Here is a 26184-nt window from a genome sequence, read left to right on the forward strand (position 1 = left end):
AACCAGCCCCACAAAGCAGTCCTTGGTATGTGTGCCATGGCCGGAGTGCCCCCCTCGCACACATCATGCTCACATGGACACAACATATTTTTACATTGACACATTTAATTAGTAAAAATATAGACTCACTCTAAATAAAATAAAATATTGCAGAAGTATAGTACAGATAATGAAAGTTCCTCCTTCTCCCTGCACAGCTGGCCCCAGATAATCATCACTTAGAAGGCTTTCCTTAGAAGTTCTTAAGATGAAATTCAGTTGTTCAGCTTTCTGTGTTCTGGGATGGGGGAGGGGAGCATCTCATTGAATGGAACGTGTTTCCTAGAGGACTTACAAATATTTGTTTATATGGACTTCTCATCAGTTTTTGTTATGCTGGGCATGGACCCCAGCTCCTAATACATGCTGAGCATGGACCCCAGCTCCTAATGTATGCTGGGCATGGACCCCAGCTCCTAATACATGCTGGGCATGGACCCCAGTTCCTAATACATGCTGGGCATGGACCCCAGCTCCTAATACATGCTGGGCATGGACCCCAGCTCCTAATACATGCTGGGCATGGACCCCAGCTCCTAATACATGCTGGGCATGGACCCCAGCTCCTAATACATGCTGGGCATGGACCCCAGCTCCTAATACATGCTGGGCATGAACCCCAGCTCCTAATACACGCTGGGCAGGAGATTTATTTACATCTGATCTAGAGTCCCAGTCCTCAGCATTTTTATTTGCTGGGAATTGAGACCTTTTTAAGCTCTGGAAGTATTTTCACAGGCCCTGCCTGGAATTTCCTTGGTTTTGATTATTTTTACAGCTGACCTTCACTCCCTGCCGTAGCTTTCCTTTGACATAATCCGGTTGTCAGGACCCCTAAACCATTTTCCAGATTTACACCGACGTTCCCTGGCGTAGTGTCCTCATCTGCACAACTAAAAGAAACGACTTTGGTTGCCTTGCCTAGAAATTCCAAGCATTGCTTAAAGGGTAGAGAAGTGCACAGCGTGACTCTCACTTTGACGTCTTATAGCAATGTGCCTAATCTTTTATGGACAACCCTAGGCCTTGCTCTCCCTTCCCTTTGGGTTTTTCTTGAGGTTCTCTGGTTTAAGACTCAGATTAGCAAACTGTAGTCTGACTTGAGTAGTTAGGGGATCCCAAGAAACAGCCTGCTGTGGAGAGTAGGTGTGGCTTCAGAGTCCAGGAAGTTTGTGAGGCCAGGAAGTTCCCGGATCTGATGTATGTGGAACAGCATCTCTCATGAGGTTCATTGTCACCGCTTTCTCGTCATCCCCTCTGCTGTTCTCGTCACTACTGTAATCTAGCCTCAACTCGGTAATCAGGGCAGTTCATTAACAATGTAACCCAAATCATGGCCCTTCCCAGAAGTATAAAAGCCTAGGTCGCCACAATAGTGCTGTCCCAACTTTGTCCCTCGGTGATCTCATTCCACTTTATGCACACTGGTCTGTTGGCCTTCCTGGCTGTCCAGCCATTGGCAATGTTCTCCTCAGATTTCTGTGCTGCTGCTTGCCTTGTGACCTCCAGGCCTGCTCTCTTGAACACGTAGTAGCAGCGTCTTCCTGAGTCACCCAGGACAGAGGTGAATTCTTTCCCTGTTGCATCCACCCGTCTCTCTGTCCTGCTTCTCTCTTTGCTCGATTCTTTTCTTCCCTTAATATCCTATATTATTTCTTTACTCATTTACTGCCCACATTGTACCTTTAAAATGTAAATACTACGAAACCAGAGATCCTCCTCTGCTTTATTTATGCTTGTTAAATATTGGTAAAATGTCTGGGTGTGATGGCTCATGCCTATAATTTGGGGAGTGAGACAGGATGCTTGCCCATGAGCTCCAGGCCAGCCTGGGCTACAAAGTGAGACCCTGTCTCAAAAAATCAAGTCTGAAACAAAATCAAAACATTTATGGGTTAAATATGGTCAAAGTACATGATTTACATTATGTGTATATACAGCCTAATATGTATATACACATAATGTACAATGAATATAAACAAAAGAAATCCAGTCTCAGAAAAAGATCATATTGTAAAATGAAAGAATATTGTGAGTTAGGTGATAAAATTGCATTCATCTTGTTCACTGAGTACCTGTTATCCACTTGGGGTGTCCCTAACAATATTGCCCAAAGATTCTGCCCATAGGACCTTCTTAGCTTTATGTGCTTAGCTTACAGTAGCAGCATGTGGCAGAACAGACAGTGCAGAGAAAGGTCTAAACAAGAGGCTACTGGAGCAATGAAGAAACAATGTGATTAGCAATATTCTAAGTTGAGGGCAAGTCCTGGAACTGGGTTCTGAAGATGGTTCTGCCTGGTGGGAGGTTAGAGAGAGTGAATTAGAGAACGCTTATAGGGAGGCATAGAGTAGCAGGCAGGATGATTTTCCTTGGCCATGAAATACATGGAAAAAGCCAGGCCCTTGAGCTAGAGCTCTATGAAGATGGGGATGACAATGTCAAGTTGCCTTTGATTTTTCATTGACATATTTATAAAGGCAATATACAAATGTGGTGGTTTGAAAGAAAATGAGCCCCGAAGGGAGTGGCACTAATAGGAGGTGTGGCCTTGTGCGAGGAAAGGAGTCATTGTTGGGGGGGGGCAGTCTTTGAGGTCTCTTTTGCTCAAGCTTCACCCAGTGTGACAGTCTACTTCTTGTGGAAACCCTAAGGCAATGAGATAATGAGTTTTATTATTACACTTTCATACACTCACTTTTCTGTATCAGTTCTCCTCTGCCTCTGCCTCTCTTGCTATTTTTCTCCTCCTGTGAATAATCCCACTTCTTAATGTCATTATATATATATATTTATATATATATACATATATGTAGATTCTATATGTAAAAAGTATGCAATATTTTCTTTCTCCCCCACAACACCCTTGTTCTCATCTGTCCTGTCTTAGTCACCATTCTATTGCTGTGAAGAAAAACCATGACCAAGGCAACTCTTCTTTTAAAAAGTATTTAATTGGGGGCTTGTTTACTGTTTCAGAGGTTTAGTCCATCGTCATCTTGGTGGGGAAGCATGATGATATACAGGCAGGCTCTGAGAGCTACACCCTGATCTGCAGGCAGAGAGAAAGGGAGACAGGGCCTGGCATGGACTTTGGAAACCTCAAAGCCTACCCCCAGTGGTGCACTTCCTCCAACAAAGTCATGCCTATTCCAACAAGGACACACTTTCTAGTCCTTCTAACATTGTCAAAGGTTTTCACTCCCTGTTGACCAGGTATTCAATTTTGAGCCTATGGGCAGACAGTCTTATTCAAACCACCATATTCTCTTAAGCCTTAGTAACTATTCCCTCCCCTTACAGCTATCTTTCTACTCTCATGTCCTACATATATAATCTGTATTCTGTGTAGTTGGACTTTCTTGGCCCACTAGCCCCCTAAACAATGACACATACAACTTGTTATTAATTATGAAACTTTTGCCTTTTTTTAGGCTTGTTCCCAGTTAGCTTTTATAACCTACTTCTATTAATCTACATGCTACCATGTGACTTATTTTAAACCTCTCTTCTGTTTTGTGTGTCTGACTTCCTCTTCCTCCATGTCTCGCTGGCATCTCTTCTTCTCTCTTCCTGGAAGTCCCATCTATTCTCCCCTGCTTAGCTATTGGCCATTCCACTCTTTATTAAACCAGTCAGAAGATACCTTAAGCAGAGACACAACTTTACAGTATACAAAAAGATAATCCCACAACAATTCTGTGTATGACAAAACCTGTAATATTTGTCTTTTTAAGTTTAGTTTATTTTGCTTAACTTTATAATCTATAGTTCTATCCATTTTCCTGAAAATAACTATTTTGTTATACTTTTTCTTTTAAAGCTAGTCACACATAGGCCTAGCTAGCCTTGAATCCACTATGTAGGATGCGATGACCCAGAGCTTCTGATATTTCTGCCTGCATCTTTTAAGTACTGGGATTGCAGGCTTGTATTGCCATACCTTGTTTATGTGATGCTGGGAATGGAACCCAGAACCTCATATATATTATGCAAGCACTCTACCAACCTATCTATATTCCAAAGCCCCAGTTGGATTCTTCTTTACACCAGAAGAAAACTCTTCAATGTGAAGTTGAAGCAGAGGATCATATGTGCTTTGGGAGATGGCTGGATTTCAGAGGAGTGGTGGGTCAGGATTCTGCCTTGTATCTGGCAATGGAGACAGTGAGAGAGAGTGGAGAGACAGAAAAGTGCATGGATGCAGATGTTGCTCAAACAGAAGCAAAGAGCGTGAGCATGAGGACAAGGGAAGAGACGAGGAGAATCCAAATCTAGAGGTTCAACCTGATGATGAACATCTTAAAGGAATGTGTTATCATCCATCTGACTGCTCAACAAAGATTTGTTTCCCATGATTAGCTTATTAATTCTTGTCCTGAACACTGGTGGGACAGAAAAGCATAAGAATGATTCTTATCGGCTTTCGGATTAGTGGGAGAAGATACCATTGCAATATAGTATGTTTAGTGATTTAGCTAACTACATGAACTAATGGATACTAGTGATAGAGGGGTACATATGGAGTAAAGGGGAAAACTACTCATGTTTGTATATTCTTTTTATTGTTTCCCTCCCTTCCCTCCCTTTCCCTTCCCTTCCCTTCTCTTCCCTTTCTTTCCTTTTCCTTCTTTTCCCTTCTCTTCTCTTCTCTTCTCTTCTCTTCTCTTCTCTTCTCTTCTCTTCTCTTCTCTTCTCTTCTCTTCTCTCTTTCCCCTTCGCTTTCTTCTTTCCTTTCTTTTCTCTCCTCCCTTTCTTCCTCCTCTCTTCATCTCTCTTTTTTGGCTCCTCTCCTTTCCCCTCTCCTCTCTATCCCTTCCTTTTACTCTCCCCTCTTTCTCCTCAAGTTCACTACATAAAGTTAGATGACTTTGAATTATTGCTCCTCCGGCCTCCACATCCAGTTGCAAGTGAAGTTAAAATTTTAGGAACGACCCTTAGAAGAAAGATTAAAGTAGTTCTTTAGGCACATTGAACAGTTCCTGTTACAGAGATTGTAAAGAGAGTAAACCTGGCTCCTGAATCTCAGTGGTCTTCTGTCTTACTTTGCAATCTCCTCTTCTTCATGTGGTCAATTCTCTTTCTGTTTTACTTCCATATTGTTATCTAGCTAAGGAGGCTCTCCCTAAGGCCAAGTGAATAAGACCTCCCAATCTCAGACATTCAGCTTCCAGAATTATGAGATAAGAAAACCTATTTTTTACAGGCACTTAGCTATAAATATTTTGCTATAGTAACAGATGATGGAGTAATAAAGCGCTGAATTTCATTCAGAGAAAAGATAGAAGAAAGGTGTGTATACGTATGTGTGTGTGTTGGGTGTTGGGAGGTGTTAGTACTGACAATGAGTGAGCTTTGGACCAATATCAAAGTTTAGCCTGGTGTAGATGACGGTATTAAATATTTTGTTAGGAAGGTTAGATGAGCAATAAAGTTTTGTTGATTTGAATTCTTTTCTACCCAAACTCTTTCTATTTCTACCAAATTTACCTAGAATATCACCAGAGGACATGCTGAATTCATTGTATTCAATGATTGTGGATGGCTGCCTTTTTATAAATTTCTTTCCATGAATTCTTTGCTGATATCTAAGCTTAGGAAACAAGACTAATCTTCAGAGAGGGTGAAAATGACTTATAGATTGATTCAAAGATGAAATGAGCATTCCATAGACAAATTTTAAGCCCCAGTGCTGAACAATCTCTTTAACCTTTCCATGAACTTGAATCAGGAGTGGAACTGAAGAACTTGGGAAATCTCTGTCTTTCCTCCAATTGGGTCAAAGGTACAGCCATATGGTCACTTGGACAGTCAGTAATTCTGACAAATTCACACACCTAGCCTTGGAGGTGAGACATTTAACCTAATACTCAGAGTATTTTTGTAATGTCATGTAATGACGAAGCAAGCCCAGGGACATATAACCCTCCCCCTGCAGAGGGTTGTGCCAGGGGAATGCTATGCAGTTTCCATCTCTTGAGACTGTCATTCACAAGAACACTTCGTGCTAGGGTAAATTTGTCTTCAGGGAGTGGCATATTAAGTTCTAGATTCCACTGTAGGTCTGGGGCAGATATTACTGTGCTCAGAGGCGCAGAGGCAGTGCTTTCCCCTGCTCTTCGAGAGAAGTGTAGCACAAAGAACAACCCACAAGATATTATAGAAAGGCAAGAAATTGAGTAGTTGAGTCTCCCTGTCTCTGTCTCTCTCTTATACACACAGAGAGACACAGAGAAGGAGAGAGAGTGAGCTTTCAGCACGTCCTTGAGGTTAAAGATGTAGTAAATCATCTTGATGATAAAAACGTCTCACTGAGAGGATAGAGCTTCAACATCAGTGACATTCAGAAGCCACAATTGGGGTGGAGAGATGGCTCATGGTTAAAAGTACTCACTGCTATTTCTGAGGACCTAGGTTCAATTTCCAGCACCCACTTGGAGGCTCACAGCTGTCTGTAAACTCTAATTCCAGGGGCTCCAACACATTGTACTGGCCTTTGCAGGAACCAGACATGTACGTAGTTTGTGCACACATATGCAGGCAAAACACTCCTTTGTATAAACTGAAAATAAATAAAAAACGTATGTGCAATCAGAGGTTTCTCTCCCACCCACCCGTTCCTGAATAACCACTCGGTGACTTAATATTACTTATAAATGCTTGGGCGATGCCTCAGGCTTATTACTAGCTAGATCTTACATTTAAATTAACTCATATTTTTAAATCTATGCTTTGCCATGTGGTTCATGACTTGTTACCCCATTTTTTACCTGTCTTGCTTCCTTGGAGGCTGGCTGGCTGGCGTCTCCCTGACTCTGTCCTTCTATATCTCTTCTTGGATTTCCCGCCTGGTTCTATCCTTCCTTGCCATAGGCCAAAGCACTTTTATTTATCAACAAATGAGAGCCATGCATATTCACGGCATGCAGAAAAACCATACCACAGCATTTCCCTCTTTCTGTCTAATCAAAAAGGAAGGTTTTTACTTTAAAATAGTAAAGTTACATAAAACAAAATAGCTATCAAGCAAGAATCTGTTACAATATCCAGTATAATTGTATTTGGCAAAATTAAAGAAAACACTCAAACTAAAGCCATCAGGCTTGGTGGCAAACAACAAACATCTTTATTCTCTGCGCCATCTCACTGGCCCTAAAAGCTAAGGTTTTTGTTAAGATTCTTCATTCATTTTCTCCCAAGACAGTCATTGAGAGTTACACCTATACTCCTAACACTCAGGATGCTGAAGATGGAGGATGATCATGAGTCGTCAGTCAACTGGACTGCTGGCAAAACTTTATCGTAAAAAGAAGCATGGAGTCAGGCAGTGGTGGTGTATACCTTTAATCCCAGCACTTGGGAGGCAGAGGCAGGAGGATCTCTGTGAGTTCTGGGCTAGTCAGGTCTACAGAGTGAGTTCCAGGACACTCAGGGCAGCACAGAGAAACCCTGTCTAAAAACAAATGCAAAAACAACCCCTCCCCAAATCATTGTGGAAGAATGAAAGGGGAAAATCAAAAGAAAGAAATAAGGCAAGACACATTCTCCTTTTCCATGCAAAAATTTCCATGCCAGAAAATATTGAAACAAGCATGATGTGAAACAAAGATTTTAAACCAATCTTATTTTCTCCAACTGATCCTGTTAAGGAGTCATTAAATTATTCGAGAAGATTAGGTGAATGGTTAATTGGATTTGTATTAATGCAGATTAGGAAACTACTCTTCCTGATATATGAGACCCTGTCTCATAAATAAGTAAAAATATTCCCTATTTTCTAGATTCTGGAGTAAAATCTTTTGTTTCATCCCCGTTACTGATAAGTTATTTCTTGAAAATTTAATTAAATTCTCTCTCTCTCTCTCTCTCTCTCTCTCTCTCTGTGTGTGTGTGTGTGTGTGTGTGTGTGTGTGTGTGTGTGTATGTGTAAGCAAAGTAGAGGTGAAAGGACAACTTTGGGAATTGGAAGTCGGTTCTCCTCTGCCACTGTGTGGGTCAGGGCTCAAACTCAGTTTGTCAGCAAGGGCCTTTACCCACTGAGTCATCTACGGCCCCTGATATTGGTAGTTTGTTCTCTCTGTCTCACTCTTCCCTTCTTATTAGAGCTTTGATTATGTTATTAATTTTTTGAAAAATATGTAAAACTGTAACTATATTTCCTCTTTAATAATTTCAGACATGTTTGTAATGCATTGCTGTTTCTCCCATCCTTACCTTTGCTTACGTTTTCAAAGAACTAATTCTTTTTCCGTGGCGTTCAGTCATCCCAGTCATCAAGAAATCTCTAAAGCATCTACTTCTCTCATGTTTGATTCTCCTCCGTTCTTCTTTGCATAGTTAACATTGTGTTTCAATTGCATTATGCATTCCATCAGCCGTTCCTGCCCTTAGCTATGTCTTAGCAGACACTCCATCACTGGAATGCACTTTTCTTGGCCTTGCTTCTGATTGGTGACAACATCTTGCTGGTGTCTTTTATCCACATACTAACCAGACTTAACCTTCCTTAGTTTCTGAGATCAAAGGAGATGGAACATGTTCCATGTGTTGTGTCTGTAGACCTTGCTTTTATACTTAAAAAGTGATCTTCATTTCTTCATTTTTTTGTTATGTATCTCAGTTGACCTTCAACTCCTTAGGCATCCTTAGCTATTCTAAAATTTATGACCGTCCTCCTGCCTCATCCTCTTTAGGACTAGGATTATAAGTTTGACCCACCACAGCAGGCTCAAAAATTTTATTTTTTATCAAGATTACTTTAAATAATAATTGAACAAAATCTTAACTTGTAATCTTTACTTAAATCCTGCATCAGCTTCTGCCCAGTGCTATTGACCAAGCCCTTTAAGTAGTTTTGGCTCTGGGGATCCTATTGATTGGGGGCAGCACCTCCTTAGGAAGTTCTGCCTCAGCTTTGATCTTAGTTCTGTCAGTTTCCTATCTGTATGACCTTAGGCAAAGGACATTACATTCCTGGCTTCTTTGTAAAATAAGATGATCTCCATTAACAGAGTGCTGTAAAGATAAATAAAATGTCTTTAATGCTACTTAGTCCCAAATACATATTAGGAATATTTTAATACAATAAAAGTTAAAATCAATATTATATGGGAAATATTTATGAAACTGTATTGTAATAGAATTACAAGACTATAGGAAAAGATGTATGTGTATTCACACATACACATTCATAAAAAGAATGAAAATACATAATACATAATTGTTACTCAGCATGATGCTTAACTTAATGGAAAATCACCATGATTTATTTATGTTTTTGTATTTTTAATTTTTAGGGTTGTTCTGTAAAAAAAAGTCATAACTTGCAAAAATATTTTAAAAGAATATTAATGTGTGATGACATACTTTTACTTGGCCATGTGCAGTCCTCCAAGCTTCAGAAAGGGTTTAAAGCAGTATATGATATAGGAAAAAAATGGAACACAAAGCAAAATGAGGAAAAGGAGACAATGCATTCTGGAAAGATACTATGCAATGATACTGCTAAGCATTTATAGCCAGATGTGGTGGTACACACCTGTAATCTTCAGCACTTGGGTGGCTGAAACAAGAGGATCAGGAGTTCAAGGCTAGCTTGGGATACATGGCAAAATGCTATCTCATAAATAGAAATATGAGTGTTTTTGTGTTTTATTTTATATTTTTGGTTGTGAGCCTAGCCTTTAACAGCTGGGCTATCTCTCCAGCCCTTTGTTTTATTTTAAATAGAAGACTGTGCTAGGGTAGCCCAGAGGTGTGCGTTAATAGGTAAGATTAACTTTGTAGAAGGAAGGCAGCATTTTCTAATACAATATAATAAATATTAAAACAAAAAAGAAAACAGAGAAGCGTTTTACAGATATTTTTAGCAAGTTGAAGATTAGGATGATTTTATTGTTGGCACAGTAGGCACCCCCAAGAAAGGCATGGTTGGTATTATGTTCTTTTGTTTGTGTGATAATCTGCCAGTTACAAATACACTACAGTTTGCTTTGGTTTCACTTAACCTGTTTTGAATAAATTGAGTGAAGACTCTGACTTCCATAAATAAAGCCAAACTGAGAGTGATATTCTTGCCCTGGCTCTGCCATTAACTCTTTGGAATGCTCCTCCCTTGGGACTTGAGAAGTCTGAACAAGAAGGTTAAACTTCGGCCTTCTGAAGTTTAGTGATGCTTCCACTTACTTAAAAAGGTACATTTCATTAATCTTTCCACTTGGAGTCTTTACAGTATGTCAGGTGTCCTATGGTATCAAATGTCCACCATGGCGTTGTGTGGTATTAACATCATCTCAACATCTTTTCCGCAGAGAGACCTCTGTCCCCTAAAGCTGTCAAAGGATTTGATGCCGCTCCACTTACCAAGAATTACTACACTGTGGTGAGTGTTCGCAGGGCAAAATTGCTTTCACTCAACTTGGAGATGTTTCACTTGTCAAACCACTGATAATTTCTAGGTGACACAAAAGGAATATGGGATAAGTTGCTTTGTAAGGTTCCCCGGCAGTTTGCGCTGCAATGCTATTCATATACTTGTGGCAGTCTTACAGGTGGCTGGAGGTTTCACATCCACTGTACTGGTAAGCCAAACAGATGACAATGCTTCCGAGCAAGGCGTACTGACCGTGGTGGAAGAGAATATGGTTAATATGTAGGCACTATGCCGAAATCCAGTGACATAGCCTAACCGTGTAGTTACAAGAAGGCACATGCCCAGGTTTCTAAGATGGAAGGCGGTTTAAGTGATTGTGGTCTGTGATTTTACTTGAAAGTCAATCAACCCACAACAGCTGCTGGAATATTATTAATTCTAGCTTATGACGAAAGCCTGAAAGATAGACTGCTTTTTGACACAGAAGGACAGATGAAACAGCTCTGACTTGAGCACAGCTATGTCAAACTGTATTAGCTATAAATAGGGTATGTGTAATACTCAAAATAAGCTCCGGTTTGAAGAAAGAAATTGCATCACTCTCCTTAATCTGTTCTCTGCTTTCGTTCATTTCCTTTCCAGACTTGGCCTAGTCACTAATGAAAAGGTCAAGTCATCATTTCCTCTGGTAGCCCTGTGGTCTCTCCCACCCTCTACTGAAATGCAGCTTCAGTTTTTACCTAGTGTTCTACGTGCATGTGCACTGCATGCTCGTTTGATTTTGTGCATGGATACGGAGTTTTTAATCATCTCTGTGCAGGTATATGAGTGTCATTGGCTTCCAGTGAAATACAGATGTTTCATACTGGTGATATGAATGGTCGGTGATAGGAAAAATCAAGACGGAACATCACAGGTGCCGTGGGCAACAATTAGAAAAGAACTTTTTGTTAACGATTTCCTCTTGTTTCTAGTTATAAAGGCATGATTCGGCAAAGCTAGTCTCTCAGATCCCTTCAGTCCCCATCAGTTCTTTCAAATGACCCTCTATTGCCTTCATTTTTAAGGAAAGGATGGAGGCAAATGGCAGTTGAAATTGTGTTGTGGCTTCTCTCAGTGGATCTGCAACATCCCGGCATTCTGCTGTGCCTTTCACTATCTTCTGCCTGCAACAGTTCAGAATGTTGACGGGATAGGTGTTGTCTAGCATGCACTGCATGGACTGCAGCTTGCATAACCTATCCATATTGAAAAGCATATATATATATATATATATATATATATATATATATATATATATTTTCTAGCTGTAGTTGTTATAAACAATTCTGCAGGCAGTACCTTAGTGATAGAATTTGATAAGGATCTGCATGATAGATTCCTGGAATTTGGGGGCTCAAAAGATATATATGCTTTTAAATTTCTGATATATCAAATCTCAAATTTAGTAAAGAAAAGAGAAGGTCTTGGGTGTTGACCGAGGTTTCTGTCCTGACTGGTCCTGCAGTCGTTCAGTTCCAAAGACACACACAGGAGTGGGGAAGGACTGGATGCATCTTAACTGTCAGGCTTGAAGTCGTGTGGCTTTTGCTTTTGACACTCACGGTCCCCTTGGGAGTATAGGACAAACATGGCAGCATCAGCTGAGAATGATACAGAACTGGAAAGCACCAGAAGATGGCAATTCAAAATGTGGCCAAGAATCTTTTGTAGCAAACGTACGTGGGAAGTTTGTTCAAACTATAAGTATTGGGGGGGCCAAAGTGACTTGCTACATAAATCTCTGCTCATGAATATGGGCATGTAGTGTTTTAATCAACTCTCTGACCTCTTCTTCATTTTTCCCCTTCAACACAAAGGTGGATTGGGTGATCGTTGAAACTAAAATTTGAGGCTCACTGAGGAAAGGTTGAAGGGAGGAGGTCGGGGTTCAAGGCAGGTCTTTGAAGAGAGTCAGAACATAGCTCTACGCAAAGAGGAACTGAAAGGGAATGTACGCGTGGGAACTGGATGAGGAAATGTGCCCATGCAACAGGGGCATGCCTGCAAGTCGTCAAGAGGGACCCACATTATCAGAAGATGGAACTCTTTATTTCCTGCAATTACTGCAAGTAGCACACAGCGTGAAAATGCTCTTGGCAAAATACATGGCAAAAGCAACTCAGGGCAGCATCTTTAGGCTCACAGTTGGAGGATGTGGTCCATCATGGAGGCGGCTCATGTTCCACTCAATCAGGAACCAGAGAGAGATGATTGGCGCTGTTCTGCCCTTTCTCCTTTCTGATTCAGTCAGGGACTCCACCTTCTGGAATATATCACCTGCATTCAGGGCACGTATTCCCTCAGCTAAGCCTCTCTGGAAATACCACAGACATGCCCAGAAGAATGACTCCCAGGTGTTTTTAAATTCAGTCAAATTAATAGTGATGATTAATAATTACGATGGTTAAATGACATGGTTTGCAGAACTGGCATGCATGAAGACAGGCGAGACAATGGCTGTAACATGGCAAACCAAAAATCCAACGACAGCTCTTGTGACCCTTGCTGTGGCCTTCCATTGGCTACCTTATTTTTCCTCACTGATCTCTCTCTCTACCCACTCCCACCCTGAATTTTCTCGTCCATTTGGGAGCTTACCACCCCTTTCCAAATTTGTGTGTGTGTATGTGTGCCGTGCGTGCATGTGTGTGGCATGTTTGTGTGTGTTTATGATGTGTGTGTGGGCATATGTGGAGGTCAGAAGGTAATTTTGTGGAGTCGGTTCTCCCCTTCCACTTTCTTCTTTAAGACTGTCATGCGTGCATATAATGTGTTCTGATCTACCTCTCAGTCCTTTCTCTCCAATTCCTCCCTATCTGCCCTCCCAACTTTTGTGTGGTCTTTTATAAACACACCGAGTTCATGTACTGCTACCTGGATTCACATGGACGTAGGACCACATGGACGTAGGACAATGACTAACCTCTCAGGACCCACAATCCTGAAAACAAAAACGGACTCCATTTCTTTCAACACCTGCCTCAAGCTCTGGAATTAAAGAGGAACCCCGCCATGCCCAGCCTCACCCACTTCTTATTCCACTGGATAAGATTTGACACAGGTCTCCATGGAGTCTCTTCTCCATATTTCTCACTAGTTTTTACCCTTTCTTCCTGTCTTATGCCTCCACTAATCTATTCCATCTGAAAGCTGGAGGTTGCGGAAGTGATGGGATTATATGAGCTGATAAGTCTATGGTGTGGTGTGTGCTGAATGAGGTTGCTGGTGTACTAGAAGCCAGTGACTTGGGGGTGTGAGATCAGTCAGTGCTCTTGCAGGTAGGTAGACAGTTTTACTGGCATAAAGTCAGATATGATATGAATGCAGAAACATAATGGCCATTTTGCTTTCAAAAGATATTTCCAGCATGCTATCATTTTTTTTTTACAAACACCAGAATTACCACAGACTTCTACAATGTAGTTTTGTTTTGATGTAAGATTTTCTGAGGTCACTATAGCCTTCCTTCATAGAGCATACTTCAATTATCAGACATTGTTTAGATATTTAGCTTCTTAAAACAATTTCTTCGTATATTCTTTTATTTTTGTTTTTAAGAGAAGGTATGGCTGTGTCTCAAGCTGGCCCAAAATTTATCATGTGGTCTAGGATGACAATGAACTTCTGACCCCCCGAGTACAGGAATCGCAGGTGCCACCACACCTGGCAATTTCCTCATACTTACACGGCTCTTTCCTCTTAGTTCCAATGCTGTATTTACTCCAAAGCCTTTGCAGCAAGTGTAGGGCGTTTATTTTATGGGAAAATAATAGTCTAGGGTAGAGATACAAGATTGCCACTTCATTCCATGTATTCTGTGCTGAAGTCAGGGAAAAGTTAGTTCAACAAATGGAGGCTCAGTGTCCTCATGGAGACGGAACCAAGGAGGCACAGGCAGTGTTTGAACACAACATAGCTTGTCTTGGGAAGTTTGAAGGGATTTCATCCTAATCCAATTGTACTGCTCTCAAACTGGTTGGTCTGCCAGGCCCCTTGCCTTCTGACTCACCACTGAGGCCTTCTGTTAGGGAGCACATAGCCTTCTCTGTCTGCGTCCCTCCTTGTCCTTTCATATTAGGCACCCTGTGCCCCGAGAAAGAACCAGCCTCCATTCATTGGCTGCTCCCTGGAGCTGGAAGACAGCGAGAAAAGCCTGAGTTTGGGAAAGGCTCTCAAGCATCCCGGGTGCGCAGCGCGGCCATTGAAACTGCTGCAAGGGCAGTTCTGTGTCGCTGAGCGCCTATTTCACGTGCTTTGAGAGAAGACAATGTGATGAGAAAACGTATTTTCCCATTGGGGGGTGTGTGTGTGTGTGCGCGCGCGCACATGTGTGTTCATGTGTATCTGTGCTTGTATATGTTCAAGTGCACATGTATGTATGTGCATGTGTGTGAATGCCAGGAATCAACCTTGGGTGTTGTTTCTTAGGAGCCCTGCACCTTGTGTTTTTGGTTTGTTTGTTTTGAGGCAGGGTCTCTTACTATGACCTAGTGATCAGCAGCCACACTAGGCTAGCTGGCCAGTGACCCACAGGGCAAGACCTGCCATCACCTCCCCAGGACTGGGGTTACAAGCAGGAGCCACCACCTCTGACTTTGTGTGTAGATCCGGTGAACCAGACTCAGTTCCTCGGGCTTGCATGACAGGCATTTTACTGACTCAGGTCTTTTCCCAGCCTCGACAAAGCATTTGTCACTTTGGTTTTGTGAGCTCAGCATCCTGCCACCTCTAGAACTTGCAGTTGTGTGAGTTTCCTTTCAGGGGTGTAGAGGAGTATGGCCGGGGGCGGGGCGGTACTGTCGTGGACTCTTTCTTCCAGCAGGCTCCTTTTTCTTTTTCTTTATTTGACCAGGCACTGGGATTCAGGCTATGTGACAGAGGCAGTCCTTGAAGGGAGGATGAAGCTGTGAGATGATTCATTATCAGACGTGTTCTTTGTAGAAAAAAATGCACAAAAAGATGATGATTAGACGTTTCATTCCTTCTTGAATTTGAGAGGGAAGGCATGATGCCACAGTTTGAGTTTTTAGTTCCAATACAGCCTCTATACACAACCAAATAAACGCTTTCTAAAGAACTGCTCTTTTATTTTTGAAATTTTTTATATATTTTTATTTTATGTGTATCAGTGTTTTGCCTGTACATATGTATGTGCACCACATGTGTGCCTGCAGAGGCTAGAAGAGGGCATCAAATCCTCTAGAATTGAAGTTGCAGATAGTTGTGAGCTGCCTTATGAGTGTTGGGAACCAAACCCTGGTCCTTTGTAAGAGCAGCAGGTGCTATTAACCACGAAGCAATTTCTCCTAGCCCTCGGGTATATGCTTTTAATAAAGCAATAATCAGGAGTCTTGCCTCCTCCTCAATAGTTAATAAAATATAATACTCATAAATTCTAGGGCATGCATCTCCATTTCTGTGAATACAAAAGAAATACCAGGGCTGGGCATGAGTATAAATGATTACCTGGGGTACTATAGTGAGCACCGTCACAGCTGGGCAGAGAGATATGATGGACAAACTTGAGTTTCAAAAATCACACAACATGCCAGGAAGATTTGAGCTCACAGGACTCAGAGCAGTTTTTATAAGAGAAGCCTGTGTTTTGACTATTTTAGGGTGTGTTTGTGTGTTTCCACCTAGGATGTGTGGTGGACGGGAGCATCATGCCATTGTGTGCATGTGGAGGTAAGAGAACAACCTTGTGGATGATGAGTCTGGGTTTGCTCTTCCCACCTTCACGTGCGTTCTAACTCTCTAGGATTATATGGCAAGTGCTTTCACTTGCTGAGCTGTTTTGTTGACCTTTTAAAACATGTGTTTGTTTTTATTTTGAGACAATGTCTAATGTAGCTGGAGTTCACTCCTGAATTTGGTATGTAGCTGAAGCTATTCTAGAACTCCTGATCCTCCCGGCATCACCCACTCCCCAATTTCTGGGATTAAAGTTGTACATGCCTGACTTTATTTTCAATTTTTTAAGTCTCTATGTTTACAAAATGACTGTATTCATTTAGTAGTGTGCAAAGGTTCCCTTTTCTTCCTACATCAATGTCTTTAGCATTTTGTGGATCTGATTCTCAAGCACGCCAGGCAAGTGTGCTCTACTGCTGACTTACATCTCCAGACCAATCTTTTGTCTTTTCAGCAATAACCAAACTAACAGGTATGAGATAAAAGCCCTTTAATTTGTGTTTCCTTCATGATAGGTGGCATTGAGTATTATATATTTACTGGTGACTTAGTGTTTTATTTTGAAAAATGTATTCAAAATATGTATATTCAGATTTCCTTTTTGCTCATTTTAAAAATATAGGGTGGCCTGGGTGGTGGTGGTGGCACATGCCTTTAACACAAGCACTCAGGAAGCAGAGGCAGGTGGATCTCTGAGTTCAAGGCCAGCCTGGTCTACAGAGTGAGTTCCAGGACAGTCAGAGCTGTTACACAGAGAAACACTGTCTCAAAAATCCAAAATACTGATAAAAGTATAGGGTTGTTGACAGGGGTTTCTGTTCTGCCTGGTCCTGCAGCCTTTATGTCCCAAAGAATCACACAGAGGTCTACATTAATTATAAACTGATTGGCCCATTAGCTCAGGCTTCTTATTAACTCTTATAACTTATATTAGCCCATAATTCTTGTCTGTGTTAGCCACGTGACTTGGTACCTTCTTTGGCAAGGCAGTCACATCTTGCTTGCTCTGTGTCTGGCTTCCTCTGTGTCTGGGTGGGTGACAACTGCAGACTGAAACTTCCCTCTTCCCAGAATTCCTGTTGCCCCACCTATATTTCCTGCCTGGCTACTGGCCAATCAGCATTTATTTGAAATACAAGTGACAGGGTACAGACCATTGTCTCACAGCATAGGGTGGTTTTCTTGGTATTGTTTTGGTTTTTGGTTTGCTATTGAGTTCTTTGCATTCCTTATATATTTTGGATATTAATTCCTTAGTAGGTAATAGTTTGAAAAGATTTTCTTTCATTTTGTAGCTGTGTCTTCATTCTGTTCATTGTTTCTTGTGGGTGTGTTGAATGTATGTGTATATGCTCATATGTGTACATGTATGTACATATATGTGTGTGTGCATGTGTGTGTGTGTGGAGACAAAGAGTTAGTATTGTGTGCTTCACTCTTTGGTCTTATTTATTATTTGTTGAGACAGGGTCTCACTATGTAGCTGGCCTGAGACTCAATACACAAAATTCACAGGATATGCCTCCTAGGTGCTGGAAATAAATGTGTGTGCTATCATGCCTGACTTTCTACCATACCACCTTAGTTTTTATATAAAAATGAACCTGGAGATCAACCTATTCAGTTAAACTGAGTAGACAGCAGGCCCTAGGGTCACCACTTCCTCATTCTTGCGTGCAAGCATTTTCCCCACTAAAGCCATGTCTCCACCTCTTATTTCTTTTGCTGCATCGGTCTATTTTTGCGTTTGTTTCTTGTGCTTTTAGTGTCATGTCCAAAAGAAGTTATCACCTAGATCAATGCAATGGAGATTTTCCTCTCTTCTTTTCCAGTAGGTTTGTAGTTTTGAGTTTTGCCTATAGGTATTTAATCCAGTTTGCTGATATTTGTGTGTGGTGTGAGATAAAGGTCCATTTTGATTCTTCTGCATGTGTGCATCCAGTGTTTCTAACAGCATTTATTGAGGAAACTGTCCCTTCCCCATTGTGTGTTCTTTGTCACTAATGCATTGGCTGTAAAATGCATAAATGTGGATTAGGTTTTTTATTGCATTTTATTTGCTTATTCTATGTGTTGTATGTGTGTGTACATGTGCAGGTCAGAGGACAACTTATAAGAGTCAGTTCCTTTCTTCCACCATGTGGATCCTGGAATCAAACACAGGTCATCAACTTTGGCAGCAAGCACTTTAACCAGCTGAGCCATCTTGCTGGTCCCCTTGTTACTGTTAACTATTTGTTGCCCTTGTTCTATGTTCTATTTTTCCTACATTTTCTTGTTTTATGTTGTTTTAATTGAATATTTTATGTGATCACATTTCTCTCTTTGACATATCAATTGTATATATATATATTATATATAATATATGTGTGTGTGTTTTCATTTGTTTTATGAGATAGAGTTTTGGTTGGACTCATTATGTAGAACAAAGTGGCCTTGAACTCACGCCTCAACAGCCAAAGTGCTGAATTACAGGTGTGTGCCACTCCACCTGGCTTCTTTTATATTAAAAAAAAGTCTTTATCGTTGCCTTACAGTTTCCAATATAAATTCAAATCAAATCCAAGTTTATTTTCTTTTTGATAGTTGATTTATGAGAGTGTGTATGCAGTACATGTGCTTACACAGGTATGCAAGCATGTACTCGCATGTGTGTGTGCATGTGTGTGTACATGTGTGTGTGCATGCATGTGTGTGTGTGTGTGTGTATACAGAGACCAGAAGAGCTGTTATATGTTCTGTTCTATCGCTGGTTTTCTTAATCCCTTGGGACAGGGTTTCTTATTGAACCTAGAGCTAGGCTGGTGGCCAACAAGCCTCAGTGATCCTCCTGTCTCTACCCCCACACAGTGTTGGCATTAGCAAGTGACCATGCCTGACTTTTTATGTGAGTGCCTGCATCTGATCAAGTCCTCATGCTTATGCAGTGAGTGCTCTTACCCACTGAGTCACCTCTTCAGTCTTCTCTTGTTTGTCTTCTTCCTCCTCTTCTTCTTTTTGGTTGTTTTTTGTTTTGTTTTGCTTTTTTGTTGTTTTGATTTTTGAGATAAAACGTGATGGTTAATTTTCATTGTTAGCACTACTGGATTTAGACTCACCTAGGAGACAGATTTCTGGGTATGTCTGTGAGAATGTTTCTAAGAGTATTAACCAAGGAGAGAAGGCCCACTCGGAATGTTGATGATATGTCATCATGATCTGGGGTCCTGAACTGGATACAAAGGGGGAAAAGGAAGCAACCAGAATACCAGAATTACCTGTTCACTGCTTCTTGGTCTGCTGAGATGTGAGGATGAAGTAGTCTCAGCTCTACCTTCTTGCTGCTAAGGAGCTACCTGCTCTCAATGATGGGTTCCATCCCCTCAAACTGTGAGCCAAAACAAGACCGCTCTTCACCTGCTTCATTGCCAGCTATCTGGTTACAGTGACCATGAGAAAAGTAACAAATACACAGGGTCTCACGTAGCCTAGGCTGGCTTTGAACTCATTATGTAGTCAAGGCTACTGTAGCATGAAGAATAAAAATCCAGAGACAGATATTGAGTTTCAACCCAAAAACCAGAAAAGCAAAGCAGCCAAGCCACTAGAGAAGTCTTGCCTCTACCAAGGCTGGGCGACTGCAAACTAAGCAGCCTAAGTAGACTAAGCACCCTAGGCAGACTAAGCAGACTAAGCAGCCAGAGCCTCTCTCTCCTCCCATTTTATATTCCCTCTAGTGCTGGGATTAAAGGTGTGTGACTCCCCGATAATGGGATTAAAGGTTTCAGCTACCACCTCCTGGATTTGTTTCAACACTGATCTTGTGTAGCCCAAGGTGGCCTTGAACTCACAGAGATCTACCTGCCTCTGTCTCCCAAATCCTGGGATTAAAGGTGTGCGCCACCATTGCCTGACTTCAGTGGTTTAGCTTTGTCCTTCTGATTTTAGGCAAACTGTATTTATTAAAACATAACTAAAATATCACTATAGGCTGCCCTTGAACTCCTGATTCTCCTACCATTTCTGAAGTGCTAGAATTGCAGGCATGTATCACCACACTGGGCTTCCAAGTTCATTTTCAAACAACAGTACACAAAGAAATACTCAATATTCACAGTTAGTAAAAGTATCTTATATTAATTAAGCAGTCCTTAATTCTTCCCTCCCTTGTCTTATATTATTAATACCTTCCATTTCGCTCACACATAAATATGCCTAAGTGTATACAGGTGATATTCATGTAATCAAATGCATTATTGCCTTTGGTACTGGGGCTAGAACCCAGAGCCCAACTTTGAATAATTTATTAGCTGTTGGTTGCTTGGTAAGAGAAAATTAAAATTATTCTTTGACTACCACTTTTCCCCTATGAATATTCTTTTCTTCTTTATGTAAATCCAGGTTTCTTCCCTCCATCACTTTCCTTCTGGATATCCTTGCATAAGGGAGGAAACATTTGTTTGAGCTCATGGTATCAGAAGGTTCAGTCCAAGATCTTTGTCTCTGTTGACCTTGGGCCTGTGTAGAGTAAGGGCCAAACACCATGACTGCAGGCATGTGCAGAAGAGGAGGCAGTTCACCTCACAGTGGGCAAGAGACAGAGGCTGAAGAATTTCTAGGACCATCTCTTGTAACATGAGGGGGCCGGCTTGTTTGTTGTGGTTTTCATCCTGCCCGGTACCCCCAGCTGTTTAGTTCCAGAGAAAAATCACACAAAGATCTCTGTAAGTTATAAAGCTGATTGGCCCATTAGCCCTAGCCTTTCACTGGCTAACTCTCACATCTTGATTAACCCATTTTTCTGATCTATGTTAGCCATGTGGCTCAGTACCTTTTTTCATTGGGGCAGATCACATCCTGCTGCTTCAGTGGTCTGGGCAGGAGTGGGAAGAATCAACTTCCTCCTTCCCAGAATTCTCCTGTTCTCATTATATCATTTCTACTTCCTGTCTTGTTTTCCCACCTATATTTCCTGCCTGGCCAATCAGCATTTATTTAAAATATGATCAACAGAATACAGACAATTCACCCACACCATACTTTATTAATACTAGGAATCAAAATTCCACTTCCTCCCCCTCCCACTTTCCTCCTGCTCTCCCACTTACCTTCCCCCCTCCCCCTCCAGTCGTAAGAGAAGGCAAGGTACCCTGCCCTGTGGGAAGTCCAAGGCCCTCCCCCGTCCATCCAGGCTTAGGAAGGTGTGCATCCAAATAAACTAGGCTCCCAAAAAGCCAGAACATGCCATAAAGACAAATCCCAGTGCCATTATCATTGGCTTCTCAGTCAGCCTCAATTGTCAGCCACATTCAGAGAGTCCAGTTTGATCCCATGCTCATTCAGTCCCAGTCCAGCTGGATTTGGTGAGCTCCCACTAGTTCAGGCATACTGTCTAAGTGGGTGGACCAACCCCTCGCAGTCCTGACTTCCTTGCTTATATTCTCCCTCCTTCTGCTCTTCAATGGAACCGTAGGAGCTCAGTCCAGTGCTCCAATGTGGGTCTCTGTCTCTATCTCCATTTGTCATCAGATGAAGGTTCTATGGTGAAATTTGAGATAGTCATCAGTCTGACTATAGATGCCAGACTATAGAGGCCAGTTCAGGCACCCTCTCCTCCACTGCCCAGGGTCCTAGCTGGGGACATCCCTGTGGACATCTGGGATCCCTCTAGAGTGAAGCCTCTTGCCAACCCCACAATGCCTCCCTTAATTAAGATATCTTCTTCCCTGCTCCCATATCTGTCCTTCCTCCATCTTAACCATCCCACTCCCCCAAGCTCTTCCCAACCCTTCTCCCTTCTCTCTTCCCCTCTCACCTTCTCCCACCCCAGCCCATGCTCCCAACTTTTGTCTGGTGATCTTGTCTGCTTCCCATTTCCAGGAGGATCTATCATTTCTGTAGTTTGTTACTACTTATTCCTTTCAATAAGCCTTTGCCATTTCCAGCCGGAAGCCTGACGTGATGCGCTGGGGAAAAGAGACTAGAGAGCAGGTGTTCAATAATGTGTTGGGGATCTGTGGAGAGAGGGCTGCATTCTATTCTCCCATGATGGTGTTCTAGTCTTTGGGTGAGCCTGAGCTCCTGGCCTCTGCTCTTCATTCATGCTTCTCAGTGGTCATTCTTAGGTGAGACAAGATGGGCTGGACTTGGTCATTTCTCTTCTTCTCCATGACTATTGACAGCTGACTGGAATTTGGATGTTCTCTTTTCCGTGTCACTTAGACTCTCACGTCAGTTAGATTATGATCTGGTAAAATAGCTTCTCCCAAGGGCTGACATTGTTAGGAACTAAATGTCCCTCTGTTGTCTAAGCTACCAGAATATGCTGGTATCATAATGGCTGCTTTCCTTTTCTCCTGCCTGAAAAATAAGGGCATTTCCTTTATTTTTACTGGGACAAAATTCACAAAAGTATAAGTATGTTTTCCCGGCACTGAGCCACTGGAGTGGTCAACTTTGATTCCTCCATTGTAAGTGCTCAATAGTTTGCCAGTTACAGCTAAGGTTTGCTACTCTAGTCTTGCTTCCTGTGGGTCTTTGCTCCTGTAGCTTGTACTTCTCAGGATCTGATTGTCTATCCACTCTTGTGGAATAGTTGTTTTCTATAATCTCATTCCTCACAGATTTACTTAATTTATTTTTCATTTTATCCCACTAATTATTTTAGAAGGGAGTAAGGACCTCCCAGCCCCTTGAATGCTAAATGAAAAATTAGAAATCATCCCTCCTTTAAAAAATATATTTATTCTTTGAGAATTTCCTTTATGCATACAACAAATTTTGACTACATTCACCACTACCACTCCTCCCTCCAAACTTTGCATTTTTTTTAACCCATTGAGTCCAATTAACCCAGTAAGCACATGCGCTTTAAAGATGAAGTGCCTTTTTAAAATATAGGAATTTGCATCTATAATTAGTTTCTTGAAGCATCACTTTAATTAAAACCAATACGTTTTCACATTTTTTAAAGAGAAGGTCTCACGTAGTATTCCAGGTGGGCCTTGGACTTCCTGTACAGATGAGGATGATCCTCCTGCCTCTGCTTCCTGAGAATACTGGGATTATCGGTGTGAACCACCACACCCAGATTGTACGGTGCTGGAGCTGCAGCCCAGGGCCCTGTGTCCGCTAGGACTCTGACGACCGAGCTCCAGATCCAGACTTTGTAGGCTGAACTTGCTTTCCATTCATCTCAAAGCAGTTTCTAGCAAGTGACCTTTACTGTAACTAGATTTTTTAAATAGGCAGCAGCAGCTCTGTTCCATCACTGGGCTAATTTCAGAGAGCACCACTTCTTCCAGACCTCCGAATTTACATTTGGAAAGAATAGATTCTGAGCAATAGGGAAACTGAAAGCAGACAAAAGTGGCTGTCGGCAGGGCCTGTAGTTTAACCCTTTACTGCTCTCCTTCTTGGGGCACAGAGTCTTGCCCAGGCTAGCCTTAAACACACTGAGTACCCAAGCTGGCCTCAGACCATCTTTCTGCCTCCCGCTTCCTGAGTGTTGGGATAACAGGCATGCGCCTTTATGCTTAGCAAACCCTAGCTTTGGAAACCATCGTGTGGCCTTCTAACTCACTGATTCCCAACTAAGGTGGCATTGCCCTCCTGAGCACGTTTTTGATCGTCATAACTGAAGCATGGGATGGAGCACAGCTGGCATCTAATGGGTAGAGGTCAGGGGTGCTGCTTAACTTCCCACAAGACATAGGACATTCCTCTCCCCACAGAGCCTTCTGGTCTGAAAGTCCAATAGGACTATGGTTGGGAGCGATGCATTTAGCCTCTTAAATTAGCCAGAGCGTTTGCCGCTTGCCCAGTACCTACTTGTGTAACATCTCAGCGCCGCTTCACAGTGGTCCCTGTAATGTCACAATCTGAGATGAGGTAGGCTGTGCCTTAAAACTGAGGCGGCCTGTAAGCCAGTAGCACAGTTGGGACTGCCATCTCCCAGTTCACCAGAAAGCCAGTGGCTCCTCGGACCCCTGCTGTCTTCCGCTACTCCACTTTTCATCATGATTTGTCTTGTGAGTACTGTCGCCAGGACCTCCTCAAATACAGATATTCGGGTCTTTGATATAAAATGGTCCAGCATTTGCGCATGGCCTTTCTGCATCCTCTGCTACCCTTGAGATAATCTCTGCCTATGCTGCCTGCCTGTGTATGTGTGGCATGTGAACAATTGTTATATCATTAAATATGACTTGGGATTCTGGAAACTGAACCTAAGACCCCACACATGCCAGGGCGAGTGCTCTACGGCTGAGCTACACCTTCAGCTTTTGTTGTCCTCCTTTATCTTGACAGTTGATCTAAGTTGCTCTGACTGGCCTCAAACTTGCATCAGGCCGAAGGGTAGCTGGGATTAGAGTCTTGTGTTATAGTATAGAAGTTAAAGAATAATGGCAGGGGGAAATCCATATATATTCAGTTCAGGTGACATTTTAAAACTATTTTCAATCCGAAATTAGCTGACTCCTGTGGAAGCTGAAGTCCTATAGAATGCAGTTAATGTGGAAGCCACAGACACGCAGTGTCCGCTGTGGGTTTCTGCCATTTTGGTAGATGACTGGGCTTCTCCTAGCCACATGTTTCTCTGTCTTGTAGCTCCCCATTAAATGTCTCCGTCTTCAGATATGGTGGAAGTTCCCTATCTGTAAGCAGCAAAGTCATTGGTATAGGAAAGATTTTCCAATGAATTAGAAGATGTGAAAAACACATAGCAAAATATTAACTTGGTCATATATAATTGGTTGGAATGAGGTTTTATCTACTTCCAGAACAGGCTGGGAAATGGGAGATGGTCTTGGAACCAGTGGGGAAAGAGAACTTGCAGAGTCATAAACTGGTTGTTTCTACAGACTTTATGATTAGCTCGGTGTGGTGGGTTTCACTGATGATGTACTTTCAGCACTGCAGAGGCTGAAGCGTGTTGATTATGGTGAACTTGAGGTCACTTTAGGCTCTTTAGTGAGTTCCAAGACATTGTGGACTAGAGTGAAACTTTGTCTCAAATCAAGAACAAAAAAGAATTTTGTGTTATTAATAGTAGATAATGACTGAATTGTTCTCATTAAATTCTTCACAGTACTGTCTCCTTTTCTATTTTAATTGTTCATATGAGCACCCTTTGTTTTTACTGAAAGACCATTTTTAACCCTGCTTAATAATGTACTATAAATTATTATTTTGTTCCATAAGCATCTTATCAGAAACAGTACACAAATCAAATCCTTGATGTTTTGTGTCATAATTATCCTTGAATTCTCTTAGTCTTGAATGTTTTGTAATTTTATTATTCATATAATAAGAATAGTGAGCTTTGTTAGTTAACCTACCCCTTTCTCCAATAAAATTATTTAAAGCATTAATAATTGTGACCAGTACCATGCAAGTGGTAAGGCTCCTCCAGTTGTGAATAGTTTTTAATAATTGTGTTCATATAAGTTAGGTCATATAACTGGTTGCCAGATAATTATTAAAATATTTTTCTGGTGTGAACTAAAGTACATTTGTTTTTCATATTGGGACATTTAGCACCAGCCTAAGTAAACTGAGATGCTTTTTCTCTAGGAGTTTGATTAGAAAATCTAAATCTCTGACCTTGGACTTGCTTGACTGTTATTGACCTTATTCTTGTCTCTCTACAGGTGTTACAGAACATCTTGGATACTGAAAAAGAATATGCCAAAGAACTTCAGTCGCTTCTGGTTACTTACCTAAGACCCTTGCAGTCTAATAACAAGTAAGACTCTTTAAACCCTTAGTAAAACACAGCAAGATAATGTCAGCACTTGGAGGCATTATTCCTATGCCACTGAATAATTGATTTTGCCCTTTAAAAGAATCCCCACAGATCACAGGCTGCCAAGAACATGGTCAGGGCAATGGCAGTTATGCAAAATATAGCTTTTGGAGAGCTTGGCTCGTTTTCTGTGGAAAGAATGAACTGCTCTGAGATTCTGCCTATGATAATTTCTGTACTGGGTATTTTTGTCTCTTTCCCACTTAATATTTTTTAAACTTCAACACTTGGCACTAAATAATTATACATC

General features: G+C 41.6%; 1 protein-coding gene across 7 annotated transcripts in view; it reads left to right on the plus strand.

Moving 5' to 3' along the window:
• Arhgef6 (Rac/Cdc42 guanine nucleotide exchange factor 6) overlaps window positions 1-26184 on the plus strand; it is a 119054-nt gene that overhangs the window by 39793 nt on the left and 53077 nt on the right. For all 7 annotated transcript variants that reach the window (XM_057759278.1, XM_057759279.1, XM_057759281.1 and 4 more), the window contains 2 exons: window positions 10350-10420; window positions 25780-25874. In XM_057759278.1, the coding sequence (XP_057615261.1) occupies window positions 10350-10420; window positions 25780-25874 (166 nt within the window). The remainder of the gene's footprint in view (window positions 1-10349; window positions 10421-25779; window positions 25875-26184) is intronic.

Source organism: Chionomys nivalis, chromosome X, assembly GCF_950005125.1.
Source record: "Chionomys nivalis chromosome X, mChiNiv1.1, whole genome shotgun sequence".
Taxonomy (NCBI): Eukaryota; Metazoa; Chordata; class Mammalia; order Rodentia; family Cricetidae; genus Chionomys; species Chionomys nivalis.